This window comes from Typopeltis vanoorti, chromosome 12 (genome assembly GCF_054136105.1).
Source record: "Typopeltis vanoorti isolate ZY-2024b chromosome 12, IOZ_Tvanoo_1.0, whole genome shotgun sequence".
Classification (NCBI taxonomy): domain Eukaryota; kingdom Metazoa; phylum Arthropoda; class Arachnida; order Uropygi; family Thelyphonidae; genus Typopeltis; species Typopeltis vanoorti.
This window is the reverse complement of record NC_143560.1, coordinates 5180479-5208003: the sequence shown is the minus strand read 5'-3', so window position 1 is coordinate 5208003 and position 27525 is coordinate 5180479. Positions and strand designations below refer to the sequence as shown.

The following is a 27525-nucleotide window of genomic DNA, read 5'->3' as shown; positions in this document are numbered from 1 at the left end:
TAAAGCTGTACTACCTAAACATCTGCAATGCTGTTGCTGCACTTAGCGAATTTCTTCAGCTGAATAAATGTCGACGAGGTCCACTATCTCCGTGTGCTCGGCAATGGATGATTAGTCGTTTTGAAGAAATGGGATCGTCGGGAGTTAGACCTGGCAATGGTCCCAAACCAATCAGTTCAGAACCAGTGAATGAAGATACTACTGCCTTACACAACTGTCTGGAAAGAGTTTACATTTCTACTCATTCACGATAACCCTGACTCAAGAGTTGCGCCAGGAGGACTTTGAAAGTCAACTGACATTCGCTTTTACATTCCTTGCTCGAGTGGAGTTGGACGCTGCGTGGCCATGGATGATTTTGTGGGGAGATGAGACTCACTTTCACCTGAACAGGGCTGTGAATGCCCACAGTTGCCATGGATGGGCTAAACAAAACTCGCATGAAATCCAACAAATTCCTTTGCATTCCCCCAAAGTTACTGTCTGATGTTGGTTTACAGCTTCGTTTATCATCGGACTATTCTTCTTTGAGGATAATTGGCACGAGGATCCTGTGACTGCTCAGTTGCTTCCGAGTGGCATCGCGATATGACAAACAAATTTGTTGTGCCACATCCACAGCAGCTCTTGTTCATGGATTCGATCATTTTCATGCAGGCTGGGACCCTCCACTCATCGGTTGATCCGTAGAGGAGATTTTCGAAAATATTTCACGGAAGCCAGAGTGATGAGTCGTGTGTTTCCCACTGCATGGTGCAACATCAGTCCAGACTAGCTGAGTTCTGCCACACCCTGCGCAAAGGATGCAGTTTGTGGCATACCGGGAAGGGCAGCACATTGAACAGTACAGCCCTTGAATGCATAATGGAAGTGAATAAAATGTGTTATTTATGCTTATGTCGCTTTTCTCCTTCTTACACACACAGAAAAATTACCACATCTACATTCGATACATCATATAGCGCCCTTGGTGATGAATTTTGGAACTATTTTTCTCTCTCAGATATCGCTTCTGTATGAGGCACAATTTATTCTTGTAAAACGTCGCAGCATTTGGATCACTGGATGGCGCTTTACAAGGCCTTTGAACAGGGTGACTTTAATTTTGATCATCCTGTACTTAGTTTGACCCAGAATGTCGTATTATCAATGATTAATTAACCTGTCCAGCACACGTGTTAAAGATAGGAAGATGGGAAAGCAAGATAGAGAGAAGAGAATAGGTCATGAAAAAAAATGGAATGTGAAATCTTCATAAAAATTTTAAAAGTTAAAGACACGCGAAGTTAAGGTATAAGTAACAGCGCAACCTTCTTTGATGCTACTTAGGTATGGATAAGGGAAACCGGACGTCAAAATGAAATTGGATGCGAGTGGATTAGTCAGTGAATTAATCAGTAGGCCGCATCTGAACTTAAATGACAAAAGCCAATCAACGATCTTTGAATATTAATACTATCGTTGGGAAGTGATAATTAACCTTTTTTTCCAAATCGTTTGATAATACAGTAATTCTAATTCTTATGATTCTCTTTCTTAAAACCTCCCTTCCCCATATTATTTAGCTTCAGTACGCGCAGCTTCTAGATACCAATATAAGATCGATTAATAAATGCTGTAATCCAGTTAAATATCTTTTTTTTTCCTTCCCATAGATCCGCCTGGTGTTCCGGAAATCGAAGGGTACCAGGAAGGCGACATTGTTCAAGTTGGCGATACGTTAACATTAGCGTGTATTACACGAGGTGGTAACCCACCCGCAGAGCTTATATGGTATCGGGACAACGTGCAGATCGACATGTCCTTTACAACCAGCGGGAAAGAGGTCACCAATATACACACGTTCACAGTGGATGCCATGGACAACAACGCGATTTATCGATGTGAAGCGTCCAACTCAGTGACCTACCATTCGCGAGTCGCATCCGTCAAATTGAGTGTGCTTTGTAAGTATTGCTACTGTTCAAGCTTTCTTTTGAATAATTCGTATTTGCAGTGCGCTGAATATTTGGCCTGCGTCTTCTGATGGACGTGATTGAGTAGAAATTGCAACGTTTCTCCAAACTACGAATTTTGTGGTGATTAAGACGAAATTGGTTTAATTGAGAAACAGTTGGGAGTTACTAAAAGGTAACCTCATAGATGAAATTTGATGTCATCTTATTTTGAAAAGGACGGAATAAAGAGAATTTTTTTTCTTCTTTGAATTTGAAAATACATTTATGTCAGCATCTGATGTCAACAACATATGACGCCATTACTTGGCTATGGCAGGCGGTTAAGCCTAACACGTAAGGGGAAGACGAAGATGATTTATGTTGAGAGTTAGAAAAAAAATGAATGACTACTACAAACTTTTTTCTTATTCAACATTCAAATGAATTAATTAAAAAACTTAAAGAACTTATTAATGTATATATTATTATTAGACAAATATAGCTGTTAGGTTTTTTGTTTTACTGCATTATGGTTACATTTGAGGTATTTTTGATATTTTTCACGTTAACACGTTTTGTTTTTTTCATTTGTTTTTGTATACGGTGTTTTAAATTTGGTAATTTCATAGGGAATGTTGTAAACGACCAAGAAATATTGCTGTGGTCCTTTCTTCCTTCATACTGGCTCTTTGTGACTTTTTTTTTGTGTTCTCCGAGGAGACACTGCAGTCCAAACAACCGATTTCAATACATTTCAGCGATTAATCCCAAAATGTAACCATTACTAAACGTCATTTCAAAGAAAGACTTCGCCTACATTTCCAGCAGTGTCAGAAAGGCTAAGTTCGCATTGGAATTACTTTAGACGATCTGTGACAACGTTACCGACTATGTTATTTGGTCAGTAGAAAACGTTCTGGTAGCAAGCTGCATGTGTGGTCGATTTCCTGGAAATGTTCATCGGCTTTCATATCAATCTCAAAGAAGGAAAATACCAGGTCCTTCTGTGGTATTACAAAAGTGGTTCTTTTATTGGGAAGAAGCACAGCGGGTTTTTCTTTTTAACAAATTATTCGCTGCTGATATCGGCAGCCAAGATGTCTCACCCACTGGGTCATGTGACTTACATTCTGTTCATTATTTTTGAACATAAATATTCATTAATCTTGTCAATACATCGTAAAAATAATTAGGAAAATGTTCTTTATTACGATGTCATGCATTAAAATAATAAAATGCTCGTGATTTATGCTGTAAAATAAAGAACGTGATATAAATCATTGAGGCCGAGGTAAGTAGATGTGGCGCCGGCGTTTTTCGTTTGCCTTATTAAGAAGAGGATACAATTATAGCATCGCGTGGAGAAGAAATATTTTGTGATACCGGGAAAGGGAAGAAACCAATAAAAAAAAGAGGCGGAGTTTGCAAACACTTCGCTTTATATAGTATTATAAAGGAAGTCATTATACTGATGATAATACGTGGTTGGTTTAGAACAGCAGCTTGTCTGATGTGATGGTACATCAAGTAAGGATATGATCAGGGAAAATCACAAGGAAGAGGCGTTTCTAGTCTGACCTTGGACCTGAGAAAGTATATATCACTCAGCTGACATAAAACCTGATGCCTAAAGGTTTTATTTCCCATTCCATTTGGTTGCTCCATAGTTTACCCGATAATACTAATCAATTAGCTGAAATTTTCGTTCAAATTTTGGCATTAAAACTGTCTCACTGCCATTGGAATTTACACACCTCGACATAGTTTATTAAGATAATTCCTTTTCCTTCGAGCTACAGTTATACTTACTGTTCGTTCGTTTTCCTGTTGTAGCAACACAGTTTCACTCATCGTTTCTAAGACTATTAACAACTTTTTTTTTTAATCGAAATCAGTTTTAGAAATGTCCAGAATCGCATTCATGTAATCTACTAATATTAAAATTTATAAACAAAAGCATAAACGTCGGACAAAGTCAAACCCAGTGAATAGAAAGCTCAAATTTTTAATTTAATTTTATTTTTACCGGATTTCTTCTACAGGTGTCCCAAAATTCAAGCAAGATTTAAATTTAGCGCCATTTGTGCGGTAAAGTGTTGCCAACGAGAAAAAAAAAAGACAGCGTGACAGCTGACAGTTCAGGGTTATTAAAAATGGAGCTCTACACGAAAGAACAACGCATTTCATTGTTGAGCTATATTTTAAAAATAATGAAGGTTTGGCAGCTACAGTTAGCAATTTTCGTACAAAATATGGTCGGAATAGTGATTTAACTTCATCAACTGTGAAAAGATTAATTAAAAAATTCAAGGAAACTGGATCAATTAGTGATCTTATACAGGCTGGGCGTATAAGAACGTCCTTCAACAAGGCGTTCAACAGAAAACATCGAAGCAGTTCGTGAGAGTTTTGCTGAGAGTCCAGGAACAACAATTCGGCAGCGTGGTCTCGAATTGGGCATTTCGAGAAGCTCTCTACAGCGTATTCTCACGCAAGATTTGCATCTTTATGCTTACAAAGTTCAATTGACTCAAGAACTGAAGCCTACTGACCACACACAGCGAAGAGAGTTCGTTGAATGGATTATGGAACAACAACAAGTGGATGCTTATTTTTCGAACAAAATCATCTTCAGCGATGAGGCTCATTTTCATCTTGATGGCTTCGTTAATCGACAAAATTGTCGCATTTGGGGTTCAGAAAATCCACGAGTGATTGTTGAGAAACAAATGCATCCACAACGTGTCACTGTTTGGTGCGGATTTTGGACTGGAGGCATCATCGGTCCATTCTTCTTCGAAAATGCGGCTGGTAAGGCAATAACAGTTAATGGTGCTCGCTATCGCGACATCATAATCCAGTTTTTTGTGCCTAAATTGCAAGATATGGATGTGGACGACATGTGGTTTCAACAAGACGGTGCCACATGCCATACAGCCCGAGAAACAATTCAATTACTGCATGAGTCATTTCCTGGTCGTGTAATTTCCCGTTTTGGTGATCAGAATTGGCCGCCCAGATGATGTGACTTAACGCCGTTGGACTTTTTCCTTTGGGGTTTTTTGAAGTCTAAGGTTTATGTCAACAAGCCCACGACCACCCACGCCTTGTAGGAGGAAATTGAGCGCTGTATCAACGAAATTCAGCCACATTTATGCAAAACGGTCATGGAAAATTTCGACAAAAGAGTGCGTATGTGCCAGCAAAGCCGTGGAGGCCATTTACCCGATATGCTGTTCCATGTATAACCCTATACTGTATACTTTATGAATCAATAAGAAATTACAATTTTTAATTAAAAACCTGTATTTTCTATCAAAATTACTTCTTGCGTGAGTTTTGGGACACCCTATATATTCACCGATTAAACTCTAATTTCACGAAATTATAGCAATTTAGCATGTTCTCTATATTTTTAAATATTTAAATATATTAAATATTATATATCATTTTAAATATTAACCACACTACATGATTTAGATATGTATTTAGTATAAAAAGATTGTAGCCAAGCATACAACAGTTCTTTAGTTGGTGTTTGAGCTAGTTAGAAGTGCATAATAGTGTTATGGATACATCTTTATCTCAAGAGCTTATCTCCTTTCTTCTCCTGCAGTTGCGCCATCTAAAATCACCATCACCGGTCCAAAAGAGGGAAAGATAGGCGAAACCGTCAACTTTTCTTGCTCAGCTGGGCCAAGCAATCCGGCAGCCGAAATATCATGGGTAGTTGATGGTCGACCGTTTATTGTTATGTCCGATGTCCAACTTACCAGGAGTGGATGGTTAACAACGTCAAATATATCGGTGACTCTCTCCAGGCAGGTAAATTAAAACTGGACAAAGTAAAAAAAAAAAAAAAAAGAATGGAAAATGTAGTTTTGGTTTTAACTTGTTAATTCGGTTTGAGGAAAGGGTGTTACGTAATTGTTTTCATATAAACTTAATAAATAATTAAAAAATCATAAAATTCTAAAGATGTTTTCTACACAGGAAAAGTTTCGATGCTGGATGTGTGTGTGGGGAAGAAGATAGAAGCAATATTATTTTTCCAATTAACAAATTAATTTTATGTTTTGGATAAGTTAAAAAAAAGTCACGCAAGTAAAGCGATCGCAAGTTTTTTTTTTTTTTTTTTTGTACAATTAGTCCAGGAAATGAAGCAGGACGAAAAAGAGGAAATAATTATTTGTCGCCAAGAATTTAATATTAAACATGCCACTAGTTATCTTCATTTGGAGTTGATGGACTGCCTTAATCTCATAATTAATGTGTTAATTAAAGTCATAAATATATATTTTTAATTAACATGTTAAGTTATGCTATTTATCGTGGTGGAAGCCAGACATCGCCAGCCAATTTGATTTCTGTCTAAAAATTTCATTAATATAAATTTTGATAATCTGTTTTACTTTGTGAAACATCGCTCGATAATGATGCAGCACTATTAATTTATCAGCGGATGATGTTATTGATATTTATTTATCAGCGGATGATGTTATTGATATTTATTTATCAGCGGATGATGTTATTGATATCAATGTTATTAATATCAATATATTTATAAGCGGATGATGTTATTAATATTAATATATTTATTTTAATATATAAATATATTAATATTAATATATTAATATAATCTGTAGACTGGTCCCTCCTCTTCTCCCTTGCTCTTTCTTTCTTCTCTTCTTGCTCCTTCCCCCGAATGCTATTAAAGTATTCGAGGGGAATCTTTCCTATTTTGCTGTGTCATTTCGTCTTGTGCTAACAGGACATTATCAAACACTGTAACATGATCAGGCCATCAAAAATGTTCATACCGCATCGCCCGTCGCGCGGGTTACCAAGGGACGTGTTCGGGTTTTAGGCAGAGGGACCCGCTCGAAAAATATGTTACAGTCTCCCTTAGACACCACTCCTCAGCACTCTGCTAGAGGAAACTCAAACCAGAATACTTTGTTTGCAAATGCAAACAAAGTCAAAGCAATGGCAGGCAGGCATAATAATACCAGTCTTCAAGAACGGAGACCAGAAGGATTGCAGTAACTATCGTGGCATCTCTCTGCTCAGCCTGCCTGGGAAAGTGTATGCTAAGTGCTTGGAAAGACGGTGCAGGAGCATAGTTGAGTCACAGTTCCAGGAAGAACAATGTGGCTTTCGTCCTGGTAGAAGCACAACTGACCAAATCTTCAGTTTAAGGCAAGTCTTTGAGAAATCTTGAGAATATGCCAAGAATGTCTACACATGTTTTGTGGACTTGGAGAAGGCATATGACCGGGTTCTTCGGGATAAGCTTTGGCAAGTAGTACAGGAGTATGGAGTGGATGGCCAACTATTAGCTGCCATCAAGTCCTTGCATGAATGCCCATGTCTGAACCTTTCACAGTCTCCGTTAGCCTCCGCCAAGGGTGTGTTCTGTCACCCCTCCATTTCATAATATTTATGGACTGGATTGATAGGCACATCCGAGGCAGTGAGTGTGTCAGAATTGGAAAATGTAGTGTATTGGACGTCTGCTTTTTGTAAATGACCTAGTTCTGCTTAGCTCTTCCACAGATGACCTCCAGCGGACCCTGAATAGGTTTTATCTGTTTGTGCAGACGCCGGAATGAAGATCAGTGTGGCCAAAACTGAAACATTTGTGGTCTCAAGACAACAATCCCGGTGCACTCTAAATGTAAGTGGAGTCCTAATGAGGCAGGTGGAGAAGTTTAAATACCTTCTGTCCATATTCACGAGTGATGGAAAATGGGACGTACAGCTAGATGCTCGAATTGGCTTAGCAAGCTCAATATTGCGGGAGCTTGGCCGTTCGATAGTATTGAAGCGGGAGTTAAGCCAGAAGGCAAAGCGGGCTGTCTTCAATACAGTCTATGTCCCCATCCTCACCTATGGTCATGAGAGTTTGGTAATGACCGAAAGAATGCAGACACGAATCTAATCGGCTGAAATGAAGTTCCTTCGATGGGTTGCGGGGCTGCAAGACTCGACAGAATCAGAAGCTCTGCAATTCGGGAAACCCTCAATACTCAACCGCTGCTTCTCCTGCTGTTGAGAGATCACAGGTACGTTGGTACGAGCACCTGGTCAGAATGCCACAAGAGAGGATCCCTCAGCAGGCCCTCTTTGCCAAGCCAGAGGGTGGAAGGCCAAGAACTCGCTGGATAGCTTATATCCAAAACCTTGGGTGAACACGTTTGGGAATCCCACCAGAATACCTGAACTTGGTGGCAGAAGATCGTGACCATTGGAAGTTCCTCTTGCAGCTGTTGCCCCACAACTCAATTAGGAAAGGTGGACCTTGAAGTTGTATGTACGTATGTATATATTTATCTCAGCAGATGACTATTAATGTCAATGTTATTAATATCAATAGTTCTTAAAAGAACTGGGCGATGGAATGAGTCCTTGACTCTTTATCCCGTCATCTGAATGAAGAAAATCTGTGTGGATGGAGTGTTATTGATCTAAAAAGCTCTAGTCATGGCTGGGTAACGGCAATAGCCGAGCCTCAGTTAAAATCTCATTGGCTACAGCATTGCCATTTGTTACCCTGGAAGTCCTAAAAAGGACTTTTCTTCCGCTTACCTCACCGCCTAATATCAATAGTCGCAAGACGCAAGACGCAAGACGTTGCTGACTATAAGGGTGAAGTAAAATGATTTTTTATTCCCTGCTATCTGATAAGGATTGCTGTGTGAGGAAAAGTTGAGCTAAATGCTCTGCCTGAGTGAGTGTGATTTAGAGATCTTCATTTGGAAGTAGGATTGCCTTCGGTCTCCTGTATTTTGAGAAGTCTGTTTCATTATAATTGGGTGCTTGTTGCACTAATTCATTTGGAAGTGAAGAGGATACTGAGAAGAACTTTACTGCTGAAGACTGCAGGAAAGAGTAGATGCAGGGGATATTTGTATCCCGGTGGAGTTGGACATTTCTGACATACCATGGTGCGTTCAAGATCATGCGGAGACATTTGTTTTGCACTTTCTGTAGTTTGAGGATATTTGTACTTGAGGTGTGGCTCCAGGCTGGGGAAGCATAAGTAATACTGGGTCGAATCATCAATTGATAAAGGAGTAGTTTTATTTTGGTATCCAGCTTGCTATTCCTATTGATAAGAGGGTAAAGCTGTGCAATGACTCTTGATGCTTTCGAACATCAGGCTTTTATATGTGAACTGAAAGTTAGTTTTCTGTCCAGCAGTACACCCAGATATTTAGCTTCTGGTTTCCAGGGAATCTTGGTATTAAATAGGAAGATGTCATCTTTGGGAGATATTGTGTTTTTAGTGAAGAGCATGGCGATACTCTTCTGAGGGTTTACTTGCAGTCTCCATTCCGAGAACCAGTGCTCTAATCTCTGCAGGTTTTCTTGCAGTTTCTTGGTGACGAGGTGCGGTTTAATAGATCTGGCTAGTATAGCTGTGTCGTCTGCGTATAGGGCAATAATGGATGACATTGGATTGTGCGGAATGTCCGCCATGTAAATCGCGAAAAGTATCGGTGTCAGAAGGGACCCTTGAGGAACTCCTACCAAGATGCGTCGCTGGGTAGATAATATATCATTTAGTTTGACTTGCATTCGTCTGTCACTAAGAAATGACTTAATGGAATGCCAGCCAAAATCAACTTGTATAGCAGTCCAAAGTGCCATAATTTGTCGAACGCCTTTTCTAAATCAAGAAAAACTGCTCCGGTGTATTGATGCCAATTATAACTTGTGATAATGAATTCTATTAGTCTATGAATTTGTTGGGTGGTACTGTGAAATTGGCGAAAACCAAACTGTTCTGAAGGAAGGATGTTTAATTTTTTTACTGAAAGTTGAATTCTGGAAAGGATAGCTTTTTCTGCTATTTTGCCCAAATTAGATATCAGACTTATGGGACGATAACTTTGAAGCTGCTGAGGATCCTTGCCTGGTTTGTATATAGGAACTACGTCTGCCAACTTCCATGCAGAGGGGAAGTACTTAAACCTGAACATGGCATTTTTGTTGTGAGATATACGATGGCCTTTCGGGGTAGCAGTTTAATAACTTTGTTGGAGATGCCGTCAGGCCCTGGAGCTTTTTTATTCTTTAAATTCTTTATAATATCATAAATTTCAGCTGGGGAAGTAGGTGTGAGTTGGCTGGTATAGGTATCAGGCCGTTTTAACAAGTATCTGACGTGGCAGTGGACTTTGTAAATATGATTGAAATTTAGATTATTGTGTGAAGGGCTACACTGTTTTTCTAAATATTTAGCTATAGTTTCGGCTTTTTCTGCATCTGTGTAAACAATGTTCAGGTCAGATTTGAGAGGAGGAAGAGATTTGTTTTTGTTTTTGATGTTTCTCAGGAACTTCCAAACGCATTGATCACCAGGTGATATGGAGGCTAATTTATCTTCCCCATAGTTTGTTTCTATGGTCTTTAAGTAGATCTCTCACTGCACTGTTCATTTTGTTGAGATATTTCTTGTCTTGGGGTGCTCTGGTGTTGTGGTATCTTTTTCTTGCTTTAGTTTTCTCCCTGATTAAGTTCATTATGTCATCTGGTAGTCGTTTAGGCTTGAAGGCAACTGAATTTGAGGCGATAGATGCTATGGCTGTGTTGATTTGATCAGTAAGTGTATTGACAGCAGAATCAATTTCTTCCTTGGAATTAATATGAGGGATTGGATCAATGTAGTTTGGAAGCATTTTGGATAGTTTTTCCCAGAGAATGAAGGTATGAGGCGAATGGGGAAGATCCCTCTGATAACCCAGTTGGAGCAGAATAGGATTGTGGTCTGATGATAACTCATTCAATGATTCCAGGGAGTACTGAAGGTTGACATTCTGAAAGACAGCTATATCCAAGACGTCGGATATAGCTGCCAGTAGGACTGTGGTGAGTTGGCACTGAGGGACCAGCCACAGTTGCGCAATTTGAGTTTGTGTAGTTAAAGAGGATGCGGCCATTCCTATTTATAAACCTACTGCTCCAGGCATGATGTTTTGCGTTAAAATCTCCGGCAATAATAACCGGCAGTTTAATGCCGAGGATAGCATCCAGATCTGTGGTCAGCAATGTTTTTGATGGTGGGTTATAAGCAGAATATATTTTTATGTTTCCGATAGAGTTTGTGATGACATTGATACTTGTAAGTTCGAGATTGGTGGTTGTAGGAATGGCTACAGTATGATGATTGACGTGATTTTTAATGAGGATGGCTGTGCCACCACCTCTGTAATCCAGTCTGTCATTCCTGTAGAGTTGATATCCTTTGAATTTAGGATTGTCAGCAGGTCTTAGATGAGTCTCATTAATTAATAATATATCCGGATTATATCTGTCATTGAATTCCTGCACTTCTAGTATTTTATTTTTAAGGCCGTTGGCATTCCATGAGATAATCTGGGGTAAATTTTTTCCTATGCATTGGAGAGTGCAGATAAAATGAACTGTGCTTGCTGCAAGAAACTTTTTGTAGTGCTCAGTGATGGATTTGCGTTACTGAAATCCTGTAACATATTTACAAGAGAAGAGGTGATGATGGCTGTTATATTTGAATGTGGATTTGTCATATTCTGGTCATGGATTGCTTTTTTGGGGCGGCCACATCAGCATATGTTCTTGTTTGGTGTTGAAGATTTATTTTCTTAGGGGGCTCAGTTGATGGTGGGTGAACACCTGGCATCTTGTTCAAGCTAATAGGAACCTGATGAACTTGAGCTTCTGGTGCTTTTATTTCTGTCAGTGAGGTAGAATGACTGATTAACTCAGTTTGTCTGTTTTTTGGGTGGCAAATGCACCCTCTGTAATTTGCAGGGTGGGGGCCACCACAATTAGCACACTTAGCCGGGGTGGTTTTTGGTTTGGAGCAGGTATATGTGGGGTGGGTGTCACCACATTTCAGACATCTGTTTTGAGCTTTGCACAACTTATGGGCATTATCAAATTTTTGGCATCTATGGCACTGCCCAGAAGAGGCCCTCTTCCTAAGTGGCTCTGGTGAGACCTTAAGCCCACAGATTGTCTTCAAGTTATAAATATCTTTATAGATGTTGTGTATTTCCACCAATACTAGAGGCATAGGGGTCTTGTTAGCTCTGTACATTCTACTGACTTTGATGGGAGGCTGATCTTGCATGTTGAGGTCAGCAGCTATTTCAGCTGTTTCAATGTCTTCAGATACTCTTCGGAGTACTTTAAAATTTTTCTCCGAGGTAAGTGTGAAGGTATGATATTGTATACCTCTTGTGTCCAACTCCTTGGTTAGATTTCTGTAGTCAGACACTGTAGTGGGCTGAATTTTGATGCCCTCCTCTGTGTTCTTGGCAGTGGAGTAATTTATCTGCAGGTTGGCCAAGGTGGTTCTTAAGGCTGTCCATCTCTGTTTTTCCCTAAGAATGCCTGGAGGCACCTTTTCATTGGTGGAGGCAGAGGAATCTGTGTTGGAGGCATCTTCATCCATGCCATTTTCATTTACTGACTCCGAGGCGAGAGTTTTGCGTTTTTTACGCGCGTACCTCTCTTCTTGATCTGAATGAGTAGAGTCAGAGATAATTGGACTTAGTTTTTCCTAAATTTGAGGAACGTCTTCATTTTGATCTTCATCAGTTTCGGGTAAAGAGTAAAGATTCAGGAAGCCGGGCCATTCAAGCTCGAACTTCTTAAGGAGTTTCTTTACGAAGCTGAAAGCCAGTCCTTTATCTAGAGAGTCTATAATGATATCAGGATCTATCAAGTTTGATGGCCATTTGAGCTTAAATTTCCTTTGAAGTTTATTTACAAGTATGAGCGCTGGCTCTTCATCCAGCGAATCTGTGTGGGCGTCCAAATCTAACACATTCATCACTGACAGAAACGCAAGTAAATGGATTTGAAATAGATACACTAACAATGGCGATTCTAACAGCTGTTAGGCCTAACGAATCGCCCTCGTTGTAATTAGAGTCCACTTACCTTCGCTTATGTTCTTGAATACAGTATAATCCGCGACTTTAAAAAACACGTCTCTGCTAGTTAATCTAGCTGCTACACTACAAAACCAAAGTTTCTCATCATAACAACTATTAAAATCACTGATCATATAAATGAATAAATAAACACTTGGAAACCATTGACTACTACTACCGAAATTTACGCACAAACCTATCTTCAATCAATATCAATAGTTCCTTATAGTCCTTATAAGGACAAGCTTAAAGGGGCGAAGCAGAATGCTTTTCATCTTCCCCGTTATCTGTAGAGGACAGTGTAGGGATAAGGTGTTATTGAGCTATTAAAGCTCTGATCATGGCAGGAAGGTAACAGCAATAGCCGAGCCTCAGTTAGAACTTCATTGGCTACAGCATTGCCATCCATTACCCCCAAGGGTTTTGGATTGAATGAATCAATCACCGCATCTCACGGTCGATTGATCCCTCAATACAATCCATATCAATAGTTCCTTATAGTCCTTATAAGGACTGGCTGAAAGGGGCGAAGCAGAATGCTTTTCATCTTCCCCGTTATCTGTAGAGGACAGTGTAGGGATAAGGTATTATTGAGCTATTAAAGCTCTGATCATGGCAGGAAGGTAACAGCAATAGCCGAGCCTCAGTTAGAACTTCATTGGCTACAGCATTGCCATCCATTACCCCCAAGGGTTTTGGATTGAATGAATCAATCACCGACTATGTAAGTAAAGGTGAAATCTCAAAAATACGGACGATCTCTAGGCCACTCCATAGTGGGCGAAAGACCGTCCTAATCTCAGCGTTGGTTCCACTCAGTGACGGGCTCCCCGACCCTGAGCAGAACCGCTCATATTCCGAGGAAAATAATTCACCGGCAAGTACCCCTCAGCGGGCCGTGCCGGAGAACACTTTCCCCGGAGACTCAAAGTGCTCCCTTAGGACAAAACCTAAGAGAGCGAAATCATTAACCCAGGATAACAGCAACAGCCGATCTCAGTTAAACTTCATTGGTTCAGCATTGCCATCCGTTACCCTATATGGGCATCTCATATAAAATCAATCACCGACTATGTAAGTATAGGTGAAATCTCAAAAATACGGACGATCTCTAGGCCACTCCATAGTGGGCGAAAGACCGTCCTAATCTCAGCGTTGGTTCTACTCAGTGAAACTCGATTACCGAGCAGAACCGCTCAAATTCCGAGGAAAATAATTCACCGACAAAGCCACTCAGCAAGCCGTGCCGGGGAACACCTTCCCCGGAGACTCAAAGTGCTCCCTTAAGGCAAAAACCTTAAGAGAGCGAACTCAAAAACTCATCGCCCAAGTGGGTAACAGCAACAGCCGAACCTCAGTTAAACTTCATTGGTACAGCTTTGCGTTGCTATCCATCACCCCCAAGGGCATTAATGAACCAATCGACTATGGAAGTAAAGGTTCAATCTCAAAAATACGGACGATCTCTAGGCCACTCCACAGTGGGCGAAAGACCGTCCTAATCTCAGCGTTGGTTCCACTCAGTGACGGGCTCCCCGACCACTGAGCAGAACCGCTCAAATTCCGAGGAAAATAATTCACCGACAATGCCCCTCAGCGGGCCCTGCCGGAGAACACCTTCCCCGGAGACTCAAAGTGCTCCCTTAAGGCAAAAACCTTAAGAGAGCGAACTCAAAAACTCGTCGCCCAAGGGGATAAGAGCAACAGCCGAACCTCAGTTAAACTTCATTGGTACAGCAATGCATTGTTGCCATCCGCAACCCCCACGGGCATTAATGAACCAATCGACTACGTAAGTAAAGGTTCAATCTCAAAAATATCGGACGATCTCTAGGCCACTCATTCGTGGGCGAAAGACCGTCCAAATCTCAGCGTTGGTTCTACTCAGTGAAACTCGATTACCGAGCAGAACCGCTCAAATTCCGAGGAAAATAATTCACCGACAAAGCCCCTCAGCGGGCCGTGCCGGAGAACACTTTCCCCGGAGACTCAAAGTGCTCCCTTAAGGCAAAAACCCTAAGAGAGCGAACTCAAAAACTCATCGCCCAAGGGGGTAAGAGCAACAGCCGAACCTCTTTTAAACTTCATTGGTACAGCTTTGCGTTGCTATCCATCACCCCCAAGGGCATTAATGAACCAATCGACTATGTAAGTAAAGGTTCAATCTCAAAAATATCGGACGATCTCTAGGCCACTCATTCGTGGGCGAAAGACCGTCCAAATCTCAGCGTTGATTCTACTCAGTGAAACTCGATTACCGAGCAGAACCGCTCAAATTCCGAAGAAAATAATTCACCGACAAAGCCCCTCAGCGGGCCGTGCCGGAGAACACTTTCCCCGGAGACTCAAAGTGCTTCCTTAAGGCAAAAACCCTAAGAGAGCGAACTCAAAAACTCATCGCCCAAGGGGGTAAGAGCAACAGCCGAACCTCAGTTAAACTTCATTGGTACAGCTTTGCGTTGCTATCCATCACCCCCAAGGGCATTAATGAACCAATCGACTACGTAAGTAAAGGTTCAATCTCAAAAATATCGGACGATCTCTAGGCCACTCATTCGTGGGCGAAAGACCGTCCAAATCTCAGCGTTGGTTCTAATCAGTGAAACTCGATTACCGAGCAGAACCGCTCTAATTCCGAGGAAAATAATTCACCGACAAAGCCCCTCAGCGGGCCGAGCCGGAGAACACCCTCCCCGGAGACTCAAAGTGCTCCCTTAAGGCAAAAACCTTAAGAGAGAGAACTCAAAAACTCATCGCCCAAGTGGGTAAGAGCAACAGCCGAACCTCAGTTGAACTTCATTGATACAGCTTTGCGTTGCTATCCATCACCCCCAAGGGCATTAATGAACCAATCGACTATGTAAGTAAAGGTTCAATCTCAAAAATATCGGACGATCTCTAGGCCACTCATTCGTGGGCGAAAGACCGTCCAAATCTAAGCGTTGGTTCTACTCAGTGAAACTCGATTACCGAGCAGAACCGCTCAAATTCCAAGGAAAATAATTCACCGACAAAGCCCCTCAGCGGGCCGTGCCGGAGAACACCTTCCCCGGAGACTCAAAGTGCTCCCTTAAGGCAAAAACCCTAAGAGAGCGAACTCAAAAACTCATCGCCCAAGGGGGTAAGAGCAACAGCCGAACCTCAGTTAAACTTCATTGGTACAGCTTTGCGTTGCTATCCATCACCCCCAAGGGCATTAATGAACCAATCGACTATGTAAGTAAAGGTTCAATCTCAAAAATATCGGACGATCTCTATTCCACTCATTCGTGGGCGAAAGACCGTCCAAATCTCCGCGTTGGTTCTACTCAGTGAAACTCGAGTACCGAGCAGAACCGCTCATATTCCGAGGAAAATAATTCACCGACAAAGCCCCTCAGCGGGCCGTGCCGGAGAACACTTTCCCCGGAGACTCAAAGTGCTCCCTTAAGGCAAAAACCCCAAGAGAGCGAACTCAAAAACTCATCGCCCAAGTGGGTAAGAGCAACAGCCGAACCTCAGTTAAACTTCATTGGTACAGCTTTGCGTTGCTATCCATCACCCCCAAGGGCATTAATGAACCAATCGACTATGTAAGTAAAGGTTCAATCTCAAAAATATCGGACGATCTCTAGGCCACTCATTCGTGGGCGAAAGACCGTCCAAATCTCCGCGTTGGTTCTACTCAATGAAACTCGAGTACCGAGCAGAACCGCTCATATTCCGAGGAAAATAATTCACCGACAAAGCCCCTCAGCGGGCCGTGCCGGAGAACACTTTCCCCGGAGACTCAAAGTGCTCCCTTAAGGCAAAAACCCCAAGAGAGCGAACTCAAAAACTCATCGCCCAAGGGGATAACAGCAACAGCCGAACCTCAGTTAAACTTCATTGGTACAGCTTTGCGTTGCTATCCATCACCCCCAAGGGCATTAATGAACCAATCGACCATGTAAGTAAAGGTTCAATCTCAAAAATATCGGACGATCTCTAGGCCACTCATTCGTGGGCGAAAGACCGTCCAAATCTCAGCGTTGGTTCTACTCAGTGAAACTCGATTACCGAGCAGAACCGCTCAAATTCCGAGGAAAATAATTCACCGACAAAGCCCCTCAGCGGGCCGTGCCGGAGAACACCTTCCCCGGAGACTCAAAGTGCTCCCTTAAGGCAAAAACCTTAAGAGAGCGAACTCAAAAACTCATCGCCCAAGTGGGTAACAGCAACAGCCGAACCTCAGTTAAACTTCATTGGTACAGCTTTGCGTTGCTATCCATCACCCCCAAGGGCATTAATGAACCAATCGACTATGTAAGTAAAGGTTCAATCTCAAAAATATCGGACGATCTCTAGGCCACTCATTCGTGGGCGAAAGACCGTCCAAATCTCCGCGTTGGTTCTACTCAGTGAAACTCGAGTACCGAGCAGAACCGCTCATATTCCGAGGAAAATAATTTAATTCACCGACAAAGCCCCTCAGCTGGCCGTGCCAGAGAACACTTTCCCCGGAGACTCAGTGCTCCCTTAAGGCAAAAACCCCAAGAGAGCAAACTCAAAAACTCATCTCCCAAGTGGGTAAGAGCAACAGCCGAAGCTCAGTTAAACTTCATTGCTACAGCTTTGCGTTGCTATCCATCACCCCCAAGGGCATTAATGAACCAATCGACTATGTAAGTAAAGGTTCAATCTCAAAAATATCGGACGATCTCTAGGCCACTCATTCGTGGGCGAAAGACCGTCCAAATCTCAGCGTTGGTTCTACTCAGTGAAATTCGATTACCGAGCAGAACCGCTCAAATTCCGAGGAAAATAATTCACCGACAAAGCCCCTCAGCGGGCCGTGCCGGAGAACACCTTCCCCGGAGACTCAAAGTGCTCCCTTAAGGCAAAAACCTTAAGAGAGCGAACTCAAAAACTCATCGCCCAAGTGGGTAACAGCAACAGCCGAACCTCAGTTAAACTTCATTGGTACAGCTTTGCGTTGCTATCCATCACCCCCAAGGGCATTAATGAACCAATCAAACACATCTCACAGCCGATTGATTCCACTCCTCCCTATCAATAGTTCTTAAAAGAACTGGGCGATGGACTGAGTCCTTGACCCTTTATCCCGTCATCTGAATGAAGTAAATCTGTGTGGATGGAGTGTTGTTGAGCTAAAAAGCTCTAGTCATGGCTGGGTAACGGCAATAGCCGAGCATCAGTTAAAACGTCATTAGCTACAGCATTGCCATTTGTCACCCTGATTAGTAAGTAAAGGGTAAAATCTCAAAAAATCGGACGATCTCTAGGCCACTCCATAGTGGGCGAAAGACCGTCCATATCTCAGCGTTGGTTCCACTCAGTGACGGGCTCCCCGACCACTGAGCAGAACCGCTCAAATTCCGAGGAAAATAATTTAATTCACCGACAAGAACCCCTCAGCGGGCCGTGCCGGAGAACACCCTCCCCGGAGACTCAAGGTGCTCCCTTAAGGCAAAAACCCTAAGGGAGCGAACACAAAAACTCACACCCAGGATAACAGCAACAGCCGAACCTCAGTTTACTTCATCGGTTCAGCATTGCTATTTGTTACCCTGATTAGTAAGTAAAGGGTAAAATCTCAAAAAATCGGACGATCTCTAGGCCACTCCATAGTGGGCGAAAGACCGTCCATGTCTCAGCGTTGGTTCCACTCATTGACGGCCGCCCCGTCCAAGCACCCCGACGGGCTCCCCGTTTAAGCAGAACCGCTCAGCGTTGGCTCCACTCAGTGTCGGCCGCCCCATCCTAGCACCCCGATGGGCTCCCCGACTCCTGAGCAGAACCGCTCAAATTCCGAGGAAAATAATTCACCGACAAGAACCCCTCAGCGGGCCCTGCCGGAGAACACATTCCCCGGAGACTCAAGGTGCTCCCTTAAGGCAAAAACCCTAAGGGAGCGAACTCGAAAACTCACACCCAGGATAACAGCAACAGCCGAACCTCAGTTTATTTCCTCGGTTCAGCATTGCTATTTGTTACCCTGGAAGTCCTAAAAAGGACTATTTAAATCTTCCATTTAATTCACCTATCAATAGTTGTGTTTCAAGGAAAACTTTTTGATGAATTAAATGGAGAATTTTAAGTGGTGTCGGACGAGAAAATTTGAAAAATAAATCTCTGAAACATTTATAAAGTTTAAAGTTTTATAAATAAGGATTTTCATTACAATTATAATGTTTATATTGAATTAATCTTAAAGAATTTTAAGATAACGTTAAATTTGGAGATGACTTTAAAGATGGAACTGAATATTAAGATCATGAACTTAGACACAGTTTGAATTCAACACAAACTGGCATGCTGTCTAATGTTAAACTGTGCAAATTTATATTCATAATTTTATCATGCAGCTGTTTAACTGAATCCATTTATTTGTATTAAATAGAATCAATACAAAATAAATCCGTTTTATAAATATAAAATGTATCATACCAGTGCATTGTTAGTGCTAAAACTTTAATAGTAACGTAACCTGTTTTAAACTTCGGTTATTATGCTTGTCTATACGAATATCATAAGTTATATATTATTATGGTATTATATACGTTACTTTTCAGACAATTACGTTTTTCATTCTGTGCAGAATTGGAATAAAATATGAAAAATAAAAATATAAAATTAACCTCTATTTGTCAATATCTCATTATTTATGGAATTCTATCCAGGCTTTTATTGGGTGTATTTCGCATTTTAAACTGTCCTTTAGGTAGGTTATACTTTTCATCTTTTTTATTTCTTTTATATTCTCTTTTTTAAGAAATTACATTTCTTTTTATTACAAAAAATATTTCATGATTGATTTCTTTACATCATGGTTCCAAGGAAGTCAAGATTTTGCCGATACTATACTTATAGATTTCAAGCAAGTAAATATAACTTCAGAGAATAAATGACTTTATTTTCTGCCTAAAGTGAAGCTTTATTTATTTATTTTTGTATTCGTTAGTGTGCTGTATTGCAATCGTTAAGCAACATTTTTCAAGTTGCATTAAACAAGAGAAGTCCGCAAAGTAGTACCAGGACAAGTGGCAACAACTCTTCACTTTTTTTTTTTTCGTTCCAAGAATACTGCCTCGTTTACTGCGCAAATGCTTTAGTAACAACCTCTGACGACAGTGGAGAAAAATAGGTGAAGTGTTGGTAGTTTCTTGCTACGTTTCACACGTGTCTAGAACTCACTCGATACGCGGAAGAAGTGGTCCTCTGAGGATGTAGTCGGATAGATCGACATCACAACTTTTGAACTTCCAACCGAATCTACGTCTGAAGAATTTTAGGAAAATGTACCCCGGGAATATATCGTATCGATTTGTTCGTATCTGATACAAGACACGAGTGCAGTTTTTTAGATAGAAATCGAACTCTAAGCGTATTGTTAAATCAAATTCTGCCCTTCGTAATACAAAAAAAAGAATAAGGAAAACTAGTGTTTGTTGTAGCTTAAAAAAAAGAAATATAATAATAATTGTACCTTTTTGAATATTCGAATTCAGCTCAGACTGAATTACAACAATAATTTTGTAATTAAGTGGGACATCAAATTTCTATTGGTGCAGCGCAGTTCCCACAAGTTTTATAATTGTAAAAGATGCATTACAAGATCGGAAGTTTTGTACTTTTACTTCCTCTCGTTCCTGGATTTTATTACATTTAATAATAAAGAACATTTAAGATCGTCCGAATATAGACTCTTAAGTTTTAAGAATAACCGAAATTTGCTAAACGATTATGCGCAGTTGTTTTTCTTAGTATGCCCATCTTGAAGATATTTCAGAAGAAATCATTTTTGATATATGCAAGCAGAAAAGAATGGAATACAAACAGGGTAAACCTCATAGCAGATGAAGACGAATATTTTTAATGTTCTGGATTCGTGATCTCTTTTTATCGCTCCAAGCTTTGAAAATAACTCCCTGAGTATTCTGGTTGCTGATATTATGATAGAGAAATTAATAAACTGCAAATGTATGCATATTTGGACATCACAGTTGCCCAAATATTTGCAGATATTAATTTTCGAAAACGATATATCCCAGTTAACCTAAAAGAAATAATGTGATATATACACTGCTCAAAACAACTAGAGGATATTTTAGTTTCTGTCGGATAATTATAAATTTCTGCAAATAATTATTCTTCTTCTGGTTCCCATCTGCCATACGGCCGGGGGAGGGTAGCTATATGCTACCATTCTAGAAAGAGATGATTATGAGCAAGGTGGTTTCCCGTTGCCTTCCTTGCCGTGAGTATTTATGACTGTAACCTGTGTGTTCACGAGGCCGGTTTGCCTGCTTGCGGAGTGAAAAACCCCAGGATAAACTGGGGAAAAAACCTTGCTGTCCACGCCCAAGACCGGCTAACTTGGCTATGGCAGATCCTTAAACTCCTCACGTCGTGGACGGGAATCGAACCTAGGACACTCCTTCCCCAGGCATATGGTTGCGAAGCGCAAAGCCACTAGGCTAACCGCGCGGACAAATAATTATAAGTATTATTATTTGACACCTTCAGGGAGTCCAAGGACTCATCGAGGGAGGACACCTGCTATACAACTCTCTCTCCACCATTCAATATCCAACTGACCGCAACTACACCAACGCCGACCACCACTGGTATTTGCACACACAATCACAAACATCCATGCCTACGGCGAGATTCGAACCCGTAGACGTTTGGCTTGAGAGTGGATACGCTATCCACTCGGTCAACCAGGCCGGCAATAATTATAACTATTGGGTACTTTATGCATGAATAAATATTTCTTAGTTACGGAGAGGGTGTAATTGATGAGATATTAAATAATCGATATTTATTACAAATTGTGTTACATTTGTAAATTATTTTTATAACTTTATAATTTGCAAGAAAACCAAAATATCCCCTGATTGTTTTGAGCAGTATATAAATGACAATTATGACATTCTTTAAAGTATCTAAGTGTATCTTAGAGTGTTCTGGGTAATGATTTAATCCACTCTTCCCGTTTGGTAATTTGGTGTGTTCTTCTGTACAGGATCCAGATACAAAATCTTTTTCATGTTATGCTGTTAGCGAAGCCCTGAGCGAGTCCATCATACAAACTGTCACCTTTAAGGTTGTGTGTAAGTATGTTTATCTTTTTTGAAAAATGTTTCGTTTTCCTAGATAGAAAATTTATTAATTTATTTAATTAATTTATTAGCCAATAGGAAAAGAAAACCAGGACGTCCTCTTAAACCATTACTTCTAAGGCCGAAACAGGCCATGCTAGGCCTAAACCTTGCATGATGATGACGACGAAAATTTATTAACTTCATCAACACATCAATATCCATCACATCAACCGTTTAGCAAACAGGGGGATGTTTGCTGGATGGTTACGGCTGATTATTGATGTTATGCCAAATTATTTATCCATTATATGATCCCGTATATTAAATGAAATCAGACTGTCATGAAAGTGATCATCTTTCGTCCGTCCCGTGGATATTTGACCACGAACGGATTAAACTTGAGCTGTGTCGCTGCAAATAAATTGTGTGCTTGTGCGCGTTAGTTCTGTGAGATACAAAACTTTTATTATTGATGTGTGTTTGTGGTGAGGATGAAATATTTTGAATAAAGCAATTTTTGTAATATGTAAATTTACTTATTAATAAATTGGTTACCGATTTAGAAAAAATGAATTATTTTTTTCTTATTTTCTGTATGCAGCACCCCCAATTAAAATTTTCACCGGCCGCCACTGCATAGTTATCTGCTGTTCTTTTCTTCCGCATAAATTTTAGTGCCAAATGGATCTCTCACGAGATCTTTTTAATGCAAACAAATAAAATTTAGGACCATACGTCATGTCGTTCTGGAAATATTTCAAGTGAAAAAAAAAATGCGAGTAGTCTATCCAACTTAAATGAACGTTAAATTCTGTTTCCAGAGTCATATCGAACCACCCAATAAAACCGCGTCATTAATTTGAAAGCATTTCAATCTGGTAATTGTTACAAGTCAACTTTTAAACCAAATTAGTCATCTGATCGAAAATGGCATTTTCTTTTTAATTTAACTTCTCTTATGACATTGTTATTCCGTTCCATGCCAACAGTTAACAATAAAGAATTAAAAGCGAGTGTTTTTGTGTTATCTCGTGATTATTTTTGACTTATTAATTGATCTCACAACAACATTAATATAAATGAAACTGAAATGTTTTCTGTTTCCTTGATCGCTGCCACTTTCGGTGATGTATTTTGAAATGACGTTCGCAAACAATTCACGAAAACCAACGACTTCTTACATCAACAAATGACTTTGGCAGTCCCAATGAATAAAAGAAGTGTGTTGTTGGTTCGGTTTTGTATTGGTTTCTCAATTAACCATTTGTTTGTAGTTAGAGAGACGGCGAGAGGAAAAAAAAAACATTTTAGGATATTTCATACATAATTAAAGAAGGATGTACTCATTTATGCATGGAATTCCAAATGTGTACCGTCCTATAGAAGAATAAAATAATGTTGGGATACAGAAGTTATTCGACTCTCGTGTACAAGCTTATCCAATGACATCAGCTCAAAGCAGTTTATTTTTCCTTTCTTTTCTGGTCATTTCATGGGGAACAGCCTCAGATAATACAACGATGATTCTCATCCAGTTTTTTGTTGATGTGGTTTGTCTTCTGCTTGTGTGGATGAGATTTTAATAGTAACACAGCCGAGATGAGACTTGACAAGAAACCTTTATTCGGTAGGAAAGCGAAGCACACACACACACACACACACACACACACACACACACACACACACACACACACACACACACACACACACACACACACACACACACACACACACACACGTCTGTGTTATTTGAATTAGTTTTCACTTGCATCCGACAGTGAAAATATATTGCGATACCTGAATATAGAAACAGAGAGATTTTCTGTCTCTCTCTCTCTCTCTCTCTCTCTCTCTCTCTCTCTCATTTCATGGCAACGATCATCTCTATAGAAAATTACTTAATGTACGCATTTTTGATATATTTTTTAAATGACTAATACTGCACTCCTTTCATTGCAATTCAAACTGCATGTCATCCATTGGAACAAAACACGCCTTTCGCAATCCATGCCCTTTTGTGTTATTTCTATTAGCATCTCTAAATAGATGACCCACCATAAGAGAAGCCTCTCAGACATTCACTTAACTTTTGTAGTTGCCAGATTTCCATTTCCCATAAGTCAATAACATCAAATATCATTCTACATTTGCATCTGAGTGAATTTAATATTTATATTGGCGATGCCTGCACGATCCTTTCATTTTAGATTCTTCTGCACGATGTACTAGTAGATAATCATAAGGCAGCTGTATTATTCACTTCAGCCGATTTTAAGTTCCATACCTTTTCTGTTTTATCTCATGGACTTATTTTTTGTAGAATGTTATTCTTTTTTTCTGTAAATATAAGCTTGCTAAAATGTGCTCAGTTCTAGGCTAGGCCAGAACGAAGTTATTTGAGATTCCTCTGAGGCATAAAACTGTTCCATTGTAAACGTTTTAATTTTCCTCTTTTTTTAATTTCTTCTTCTTCTCATTTTTTTTCTTTTTATAAATTCGGTGCTCCGTTTTAATTAAACTATTCTCAATCTGTACTTTTTTATAGTATTATTTCCTAAATCTTTTCTGTTCACAAAATACATTTTTCGAAATGTCATTCCTTTTTAAATTGACCCGTATATTGTTCAGTTATTCATTCCTTCTTTTCACTGTCCATATTGAGAGACATATTCTGCTTCAGGAAAACTTTACGTTGGGTATATTACCTAAGTGATACATCAGACATATTTTAGCTTTAAACTGACAAGCGTCTCTATATTAAAAAATAGTTTGATTTATTTGTTCGTTTTGTCGTAATGCCTCCATATTTCCACAGGAAAAAGACTGGAGTCGTGAAGAATGACATAAATTAATCATGATTAACATTGTTGGTAACAATCAAGTCCTGCTTTAAAATGATCTCGCTTCAGGTCCAACTTACACAAGACACATGCAGATCGGCGAAGTTCTAATTAGAATCACTTGAGAAATAAAAAATGAAAAAAGGTACAGAATTTAAATTTCGTGTTTTAATTGAAATATAAAATATTATTTTAGTGCGCTATAGCGATGGTCTATGTAATCAAGATCATCTAAAAGACTAACTCTTAAAGTTCTGTTTACTCAAAAAAAAAAAAAAAAAAAAAAAACTCCAGATCTGCTACGGCGTAAAACAGGCCAAGCCTTTTCAATTAAAGTTATTCTTTCTTAACGCTGATAAATCCTTAATTGACATTCATTTTTTGACTGGAAACCTATTAAATGAGAAAGAAAAAACGTAGCAAGCTTTTTTAAAAATGATTTGAAAATTGATAACACGATAACGTGTAAACAACACACTAATCATCTAACTGAAGAGCGCTGATTTCTTTCATTTTGTAATCCATATTTCTTAGAATTTTGTTCTATGTTTTTTTTTATTACACAAAACTTGACGATTCAAATAAGTAAAGATTAGTAAACGACATTTAAAAAAATACATTGGTGAGAGAAATGTCCCAATTCTTACCATGAAATTATTATATATATTACAAGATAGGAAAGTTACAAGTTACATAGTTCATTATTACATTTATTATTTGGGTTAAATTTGCTGACTGCTGGAAAAATAATGTTGTTATTTCAAAATATTGTTTCGTCCCAAGATCCACCTAGTCCGCCATCTATAATTGGCTACGAAGAAGGAAAGGCGATTAAGGCAGGCGAGTTTCAAAAGTTTACTTGCATGGCTCTTGGAGGTAATCCACTCGCTAGTCTTCGATGGTATAAGCGTGATCGCGAAGTGAGTAGATTTTTTTTTTTTAAAAAAAAAATCCGCATTGAACTTATTTTATTCATTAATTTTAAGAATTGCTGTACAAAATTCATTAGTTATAGATATTTCATATCGGTGAACTTTATATAAAAGAAAATGCTTATAGATTTTCTAAGTACTTATTTGGAAATAATAAATTTACAAATAAAAAATAATGTTTATATTAAAATTATATTGAAACCAATTTATTCCAAAAGTATCTTTTTTAAATATTTTCTTAATATACTTAGAAATATCTTCTTACACCAAATAACTAAATTCATCTTCTTAGGTTTAGTAAAATTTACCGAAAAAACATCTTTTTTTTTTTCATTCAAAACGATGAAACTTCTTGTGGTTGCCGGGATAAGAATAACGCCGAGGTAAATCCAGGCGTGTCGTAAAAGGCGACTAAAATGGACGCAGAGATTCGAGAGTTGAGTTCGCTCTCTTAAGGTTTTTCCCTTAAGGGAGCAATTTGAGTCTCCGGGGAAAGTGTTTTCTGGCACGGCCCGATGAGGGGCTTTGTCGATGAATGCTTTTCTTCGGAATTTGAGCGGTTCTGCTCGGTGGTGGGTGGAAGGCCAACGCTGAGATGGACGGTATTTCGCCCATAATTGAGTGGCCTAGGGATCGTCCGAATTTTTAGAGACGGCTTTACTTAAACATCGCTGGGATAAGCATAGCTTCCATGCATGTCGTAAGAGGCGACTAAAATGGACGCAGTTTCGAGAGTTTCACTCTCTTAGGTTTCTTCAAAAATTCTTCAGGAATTTTGCTCCCGGTGAGGGGGGGAGGGCTCAAGATTCTGGGAGGGGATTGCCCTGAGAGAGCAATTTGAGTCTCCGGGGAGGGTGTTTTCCGGTGTGGCCCGAGTGGGGCATTGTCGGTGGACGCCTTTCCCTGGAATATGAGCGGCTCTTCTCAGTGGTAGGGTGAGCCTGTCACTGAGTAGACCAACGCTGAGTTGGACGATCTTTCGGTCACTATGGAGTGGTCTAGATATCGTTCTAATTTTTAAACAGGACTTTACTTAAAAATCGCCGCTGAAGCCCATGCATGTCGTACCAGGTGACTAAAATGGGACGCAGAGTTTCGCTCTCTTAGGTTTCTTCCGGAATTTTGCTCCCGGTGGGTATTTCGGTCACTTATGGGGAGTGGTCCGGGGATCGCTTAATTTTTAGAAAGGGCTTTATTACATACCAACCCACACTGTAGTCCATGCCTGTCGTACGAGGCAACTAAAATGGGTACTCAGGGAGGGTAATGGATGGCAATGCTGTAGCCAGCGAAGTTTTAACTGAGGCTCGGCTATTGCTGTAACCCTCCTGCCGTGATCAGAGCCCATAGCTCAATAATACCCTATCCTTACATTGTCCTCTACAGATAACGGGGAAGATGAAAAGCATTATTGCTTCGCAAAAAAGAAAAAATGTTTTCATTCGACAGACTGCAGAAGCATCAGTAACAGCACTAAAGAAGAAATATTTTGCATCCAACTTTTTAACAATTTTAAAATTTGCAACTAACCGAATACGAATATTTCGTTATTGTTTCAGTCTGATTTCGAAAATTCATCATCAAAGAAGCTTCCTAATTAAATTTTAATTACTTTAAACTGGATAATTCGCTCACAAATTGCGGTCACGTTTTCATTTATCAAACTTTAATTTTTTTTTCCCTATCGGTTTGCTGTTTTCAGTTGCAGGGATTACTTTAATTACTCCTCGATTACATCACTTTAGTTCATAATCAAAATCGTGCAACTTTCAATACATCTGATTCAATTTGTACAACCACCA

General features: G+C 39.8%; 1 protein-coding gene across 2 annotated transcripts in view; it reads left to right on the top strand.

Moving 5' to 3' along the window:
- The window catches only part of LOC150100555 (nephrin-like), a 252244-nt gene that overhangs the window by 157315 nt on the left and 67404 nt on the right, over positions 1–27525 (top strand). For both annotated transcript variants that reach the window (XM_090401365.1, XM_090401366.1), the window contains exons 7-10: positions 1656–1946; positions 5554–5762; positions 21873–21960; positions 25575–25711. In XM_090401365.1, coding sequence (XP_090257491.1) covers positions 1656–1946; positions 5554–5762; positions 21873–21960; positions 25575–25711 — 725 coding nt within the window. The remainder of the gene's footprint in view (positions 1–1655; positions 1947–5553; positions 5763–21872; positions 21961–25574; positions 25712–27525) is intronic.